At 38.6% G+C, this 7,467-nt stretch overlaps 1 protein-coding gene across 1 annotated transcript; it reads left to right on the top strand.

Moving 5' to 3' along the window:
• Positions 1-1,673: 1,673 nt before the first annotated feature.
• Positions 1,674-7,019, top strand: LOC139109850 (uncharacterized). The gene is made up of 2 exons (XM_070669236.1): positions 1,674-4,761; positions 4,804-7,019. Exons 1-2 carry the CDS (start codon positions 1,674-1,676, stop codon positions 7,017-7,019), a joined length of 5,304 nt encoding a protein of 1,767 aa, XP_070525337.1.
• The last annotated feature ends 448 nt before the right edge of the window (positions 7,020-7,467 follow it).

The following is a 7,467-nucleotide window of genomic DNA, read 5'->3' as shown; positions in this document are numbered from 1 at the left end:
TTAATCTGTTAAATGCTGAAATTTTTTTTTCGTAATATTGTAATTTCTTTTATTATTATTCTATGTTTTATATTCTATATTATCTAATATTCTATATCTATATTATCTAAAATTCTATTAATTATTACTTACTTTATAATTATTATAATATTAATTATTGTTTGAGAATTTAATGCGTTTTAAATGTTTTCTACACGATTTGAATGGTTAAATGAAAAAACATTGTAATTTTTATTTTTATATCGAGCTCGTGCATTACTTATGCATACTAAAAAGAAAAAATTGTTTTTGAAAGTAAAATTAACCGAAATAAATAGGAATTTGTTTGGAACTCATTCACATAGTTCTCAGATTTGTAATGACAAAATTAACCTTTTTTAAGTTATTTAACATCAATGTACAAATGTCATTTGTGGTTTTTATATTCCAAAATGTATGTAATGTTGATACATGAAAATAATTGTTTTTATTGAAATGCCCCACTTATTATTAAAAACGATTAATTATTATTATATGGTAGTATAATAGATTTTTAAAATATATCTGATCTGAGTACAATGTATGTGTAGGAACAGAAAATGGAATAAGAAACATGATAAATATTTTTTATTAAATTTATTAAACTTTTGTAACAGATAGCAGAAGAAGATTAAACTGTACATTGTTATATAATGATTTTTCTGGTAGATTTAATTCATTTACATACACATGGCTGTATATATGAAAGAAAGTAAAAGTTTTATGAACAAAAAGAAAAATGTAATATGACACAATAAACTTTTTTTATTTAATACCAATGTACAAATGTCATTTGTGGTTTTTATATTCCAAAATGTATGTAATGTTGATACATGAAAATGATTGTTTTTATTAAAATGCCTCACTTATTATTAAAAACAATTAATTATTATTATATGGTAGTATTATAGATTTTTAAAATATATCTGATCTGAGTACAATGTATGTGTAGGAACAGAAAATGGAATAAGAAACATGATAAATATTTTTTATTAAATTAATTAAACTTTTGTAACAGATAGCACAAGAAGATTAAACTGTACATTGTTATATAACAATTTTTCTGGTTGTTAAGAAAATATCAAGAAATGTAATGCGATGCTTGTGCGTTGAAAGGTTTCATGTGTTTGGAAACTTTGCTTCTTCTTTTGTTACTTATTAGTATAAGAAATTTATAACTGAATATCCGGTCACGTAGACCGACTGATAAGTTCAATCTTCGGAGAAACTGGGCCTTCCCGTAACGCTATACGGTCGTCCTTAGGAACAAAGGCAGGGCGAGCAGATATCGCAAGCCTTCTCTCCGTTAGTTAGTTGCTTTCCGATTCTCCATACGGATAGTTCGTGCTGCTTAGCAAATAATTAGTTATAATATAACTGTTCGTTTTCATACGTAAACTGCAAGTGAAAAGGTTTGCTCGCGCGTCGCAGAACCGGCAAACCATTTATTTTAAACTAACTCTCTATATCTCCATTATTCTTATTTTATTACTTTTTCTGTATATTCTTTATTCAGTTAATAAACCACATTTTCTTTCCTATAAATTTTTTTGTGAAGTGTTTTTGGAAACTCAAACACTTTTTGGTCCTTCGAGCCGGATAGTGTAAATCAGTGCGAAATTTATACTGTTCAAGTTTGCGACAAGTTCCTTACGATGAGTCAGAATCACGATACGTTAATTAACAACCAACAGGAGTTGCACGGCCGTATTGCAAGAGCCGTAGACAATTTGCGTAAGCTGGGATCAGCAAAGATAACCAGCAGTGCGATAGAAATTCGAATCAATCAACTGGATACCAATTGGGCGAAATTCGAAAAGGCTCATGATCAATTAAGAGAAGAATATTGGGAACAAGTGAAAACCCATGCCTATATTACTAAAGATTATTATGCAATCGTGGAAGAGGTTTATTACAATCAGCGGGCTACTTTGGAAGAAATGATGCTAACATTGTCGCCCTCAGCAGGATCGTCAAAGACACCGGAATCTCCGCGCAGTTCGGAGCCCCTTCGAAGCCAACTACCAAGATTGCAATTGCCTACTTTCTCGGGACGCTTTGAGGATTGGCCGAATTTTAAAGATCTTTTCCAGTCAATGGTGGGAGCTGACAGTTCATTGCAAGAAATACAGAAGTTCCATTACTTAAGAAGCAGTCTTATGGGGGAAGCGGAACAATTAACGCGAAACATTCCGACGACTGCAGGAAATTATGAACGAGTGTGGACCATGCTTCAGGAGCATTACGAAAATAAGCGTTTGCTTGTGCGTTCCGTGCTTACCTCCTTTTCAAATTTGCCGAAAATGAAAGGAGAGAGTGCATTTGAATTGCGAAAGATTTTTAATGGAATGCTGCAGACCGTTGCTGCATTAGAAGGAATCCAGAGGCCTGTAGCAGAAAATGATTTATTTGTGCATCGAATAATTGAGCTTTTCGATTCTTATACACGTAAGGAGTGGGAATCGGTTATTGGAAATACCACAGATCCTCCATGCTATGAGGAATTGAGACTGTTTATGGAAAACCGTCTCCGAACTTTGGAAGCGATCCAGCCGACGGGACGTGATTTATCGTCTAAAACTACATCTGGATTTCGGGCTACGCGAACACTTGTTTCTAACCCAGCTCCGTTACAGAGCGGAGGTAAGCCGAACACGTGTTTTTTGTGCCACGGACAACATTATATTCTGGGCTGCCCGGAATTTCAAAGAAAAGGGCCTAATGCGCGTAAAGAATTCGCGATTGAGCATCGCTTGTGTTTCAACTGCTTCGGAAATCATCGAATCAATCTGTGTCCTTCTACCAGAAGCTGCTACTATTGTAAAGACAGACATCATTCAACAATCCATGAGGCCTGTTCAACCGGAAGTATGCGAACTGGAGTCAATACCTCCGCCGCAGAGCGTCGTACCACCGGACCCAGAGCCATCGAGCATCGAGCCTCAGAGGAATTCAACGCATCCAGCAGCAGGAACATCAACACCGGGACGGCGCCGCCGAAATATTCGGAAACAACCGAAAAACCAACCGGAACCAGCGCTGAAGGGGCAGTGGCTCTCCACTTGCGTAATCTCGTAGAGCGAAAACGAGTTTTGCTTGCGACTGCCAGGGTTTTCGTTACGGACAAATTTGGTAAAAAACACACCGTGCGTGCGCTAATTGATCCGGGTTCGGAAGTCTCGCTTGCTTCTGAATCTTTAATGCAAAAATTAAAACTCCCGCGCGTTTCGGATTCAACGCCTATTTTTGGAATTGGTGGAATAATAAATATGCATGCTCGTGGTAAAGTAATATTTAAGATAGAATCCGGAACAAAAACTCCGTTTTCGTTACAAATTACAGCATTAATTTTGTCTCGACTCACCGCCTCAGGGGTTAGTTTAGAAAATATGTTCAGCGAATGGCAGCATTTAAGCGGATTAGAGCTAGCAGATCCAGATTTTCGAGCTTCCTTTAATATTGAACTGATTTTAGGCGCGGAAGTATATGCTATTATCCTTGAAGAAGGAATTCGTAAAGGAAATATAAACGCTCCGATTGCAATAAAAACCGCGTTGGGATGGGTACTTTCCGGAACGGCGGGCGGAGAGTCAACCGGCAAGGGCGTATCCGTGCATAAATGCACCACGGGAATAGATTTGTCCGATTTAGTTAAGCAATTTTGGCAGCAGGAGGAAATAAAATTGTCTCTTCCGGCTTTAACTGCAGAAGAGATTGAGTGCGAAAAACATTTTGTAGAAACTCATCGCCGTGATGAGACAGGACGTTATATAATTCGATTGCCGTTTTTGAGCAAGGACGCGATTCCAAATTTTAAAAACTCTCGCTCAATAGCTGTTAAAATGCTTCAAGCTCTGGAAAAACGATTAAGCAAACAACCACAGATTCGTAAATTATATAATGAATTTATGACAGAATATCAACAACTTGAGCATATGACTAAAGTAACTCCACCCGCGCCGACGGATGGAATGTGCTGTTATTTGCCACATCATTGCGTAATTAAATCAGCCGAGGAAAAAACTAAGATACGCGTAGTTTTTAACGGATCAGCCCGGATGGCACAAAATATAAGTTTAAATCAAGTTTTGCTGACGGGTAAAAATTTGCTGCCAGAATTGCCTGCTATAATAACCAATTGGCGCCGACATCGGTTTGCGATAGTAGCAGATATAGAAAAAATGTACAGACAAATCTTGGTTGACGACGCGGACAAAAAAATGCAGCGTATTGTCTGGCGTTATGATCCAGCTGAGAATGTAAACGACTATCAGTTAAACACTTTAACTTATGGGCTTGCTTGTGCACCATTTGTAGCCCTGCGAGTATTGCAACAACTCGCGGAGGATGAAAAAGAAAAATATCCTATAGGCGCTTCCGTGTTGCAATCTGAAACTTATATGGACGATATTCTTACCGGAGCGAGTTCCGTAAACGGAATACGCGCTTTAATAAAAGATCTAGTTGCGATTTGCATGGCGGGCGGCTTCCCGTTAAAAAAATGGGCTGCTAGCTCGAAATTAATAGAGGACATAATTCCCAAAACGGAACATCAAAACCAGCCTGTCGTTTGGCAATCCATTGAGGGACACCCGATTTTAGGAATGCAATGGAATCCTAGAACAGATACGTTTGCCTTTCATATCCATATAATTGCAGAAAAAATATACTCGAAAAGAAAGATTCTATCAGAAGTTGCACAACTGTTTGATCCGCTTGGGTGGCTAGCACCGGTTATCATTCGCGCGAAAATTTTTATTTAATCATTGTGGCTAAAAAACTTAGATTGGGATGAGCCTCTGCCGAAAGAGGAGCAAGAATTTTGGTTAAAATTTCAAGCAGAACTCCCTGAACTGCAGAAAATTGCCTTGCCCCGCTGGATAAATAGTCTTGCCTCAAATTGTAGTATAGAAATCCATGGATTTTCAGATGCTTTCGAGAGAGCCATTGCTGCAGTTGTTTACTTACGAGTAACGTGGACTAGTCCGGACGAATATGACGACTTTCACTTTTCCAAAATTTCGCTCTTGCAATCAAAAACTAAAGTTGCTCCTTTAAAAACTATTTCTTTACCGCGATTAGAATTAAATGCCGCCGCTCTATTAGTGCGTTTAGTAAACAAAATAAAACTTGCTGCAAAATTTAAAATTAATAGAGTCTATTTATGGTCCGACTCTACGGTTACTTTGGCCTGGATTCGGGGTCATTCTTCGCGTTGGTCAACATATGTAGCTAATAGAGTAACTGAGATACAAGAGACATTACCTGATGCTCAGTGGAAACACGTGTCCGGTAACGAAAACCCGGCCGATTGTGCGTCGCGAGGAATTTCTCCACCGGAATTAGCAGGCCACCCGCTGTGGTGGACCGGGCCAGCTTGGTTATCACCATACGATGAATTAAATGCGAGATTATTTCATCAAGAAATTCCTCAAACGCATGAGGAGGAACGACCTGCTAGGGTACATATAGTTGAAAACGAAAATCAGGAAAATGAAATGCTATTGCAATTTTCTTCGCTAACACGATTATTGCATATTACTGCTTGGTGCCGTCGCTGGCCCACAAGATTACGAGAGCATAAAAATCGAGATCAAGATCTCAAATTAAGCGAACTTGAGAGTGCAAAAAATCTTTGGATTAAGCATTCACAAGATACATTTTTTTCTAAAGAAATTAAGACTATTAAAAATAAACAGACATTATTACGACAAAGTGCACTATATAAATTAAATCCGTTTCTTGACAAAAATGAGATACTTCGAGTAAGTGGCCGATTGCAACACTCGTCTATTAATTATAATCAAAAGCATCCGATCATTCTCAGCAAGGATTCATATTTTGCGAAATTAGTAATTGATAAGTGCCATCGTATGACACTGCACGGCGGGGTGCAGTTAACCTTAGCTACAATAAGACAAAGATATTGGATCTTAGGCGGACGCCAAGTTGTTAAATCATTCATACACAAATGCGCCAAATGTATACGTTGGAAAGGAACAGCATGTTTCCCGCTTATGGGAAGTTTGCCTCATGCGAGAACTTCTCCGTTACCACCGTTCTTTAATACAGGTCTAGATTATGCTGGGCCAATTATGATGCGAACCTCAAAGGGCAGAGGCCAAAGAGCCTATAAGGGTTTTATTGCCATTTTCGTTTGTTTTTCTACCAGAGCTGTTCACATAGAAGCCGTTTCAGATTATACAACTGAAGCATTTCTAGCGGCTTTTAGGCGATTCACTTCTAGACGCGGATTATGTGCCCATCTTTATAGTGATCGCGGCACAAATTTTATAGGGGCAGATGCGCAGCTTAGAAATTTTATAAAACAAATAACACATGATTCATTGATTAAAAATAATCTAACCAATAAAGGGGTTCTTTGGCATTTCAATCCCCCCAGTGCACCCCACTTTGGGGGCCTCTGGGAAGCCGCGGTAAAATCTGCAAAATTTCATATTCACCGGGAAATCGGTAAAGCAACACTGACGTATGAAGAATTAGCAACTTTCTTGACGCAGGAAGAAGCATGCTTAAACTCGAGACCTTTGCTTCCTATCACCGATGACCCCGAAGATTTTGAAGCACTTACGCCGGGTCATTTTTTAATAGGGCAACCTCTAAATGCTATACCCGAACCTTCATTACAAGAGATACCTGAGAATCGGCTAAAGCGATGGCAACTCATTCAGAAAATGCGAGACCACTTTTGGCAACGATGGTCCAATGAATATATTCCGACGCTTAATGTAAGAAATAAATGGCCTGTTGCGATGAAAAACTTAAAGATTAATACTCTATGTTTAATTCGTGGGGAAGGCACTGCACCTTCGAAGTGGCCCCTTGGGCGTATTATTGCTATTCACCCTGGAGCCGACGGTCAAGTTCGCGTGGTAACCGTTAAAACTGCAACAACCACTTATACGCGACCCGTAGTTAAAATCGTTCCATTGTTTGCTGATAATGAAATAAATCATGATTTAAATGCAACCGAAACATAAACATGCTAGCGTAAGCAAATGTTCGTTCACAGCGAGAACGAGGCGGGCGGAATGTTAAGAAAATATCAAGAAATGTAATGCGATGCTTGTGCGTTGAAAGGTTTCATGTGTTTGGAAACTTTGCTTCTTCTTTTGTTACTTATTAGTATAAGAAATTTATAACTGAATATCCGGTCACGTAGACCGACTGATAAGTTCAATCTTCGGAGAAACTGGGCCTTCCCGTAACGCTATACGGTCGTCCTTAGGAACAAAGGCAGGGCGAGCAGATATCGCAAGCCTTCTCTCCGTTAGTTAGTTGCTTTCCGATTCTCCATACGGATAGTTCGTGCTGCTTAGCAAATAATTAGTTATAATATAACTGTTCGTTTTCATACGTAAACTGCAAGTGAAAAGGTTTGCTCGCGCGTCGCAGAACCGGCAAACCATTTATTTTAAACTAACTCTC

The sequence above is a fragment of the Cardiocondyla obscurior genome, linkage group LG02 (assembly GCF_019399895.1).
Source record: "Cardiocondyla obscurior isolate alpha-2009 linkage group LG02, Cobs3.1, whole genome shotgun sequence".
Classification (NCBI taxonomy): domain Eukaryota; kingdom Metazoa; phylum Arthropoda; class Insecta; order Hymenoptera; family Formicidae; genus Cardiocondyla; species Cardiocondyla obscurior.
This window is presented reverse-complemented; position numbering and strand designations above follow the sequence as displayed.

Coding starts and splice junctions, on each gene's coding strand:
- LOC139109850 (XM_070669236.1), top strand. CDS start 1,674: ATGAGTCAGAATCACGATACGTTAATTAACAACCAACAGGAGTTGCAC. Junction 4,762..4,803: donor GCTAGCACCGGTTATCATTC/GCGCGAAAATTT, acceptor TAAAAAACTTAG/ATTGGGATGAGCCTCTGCCG.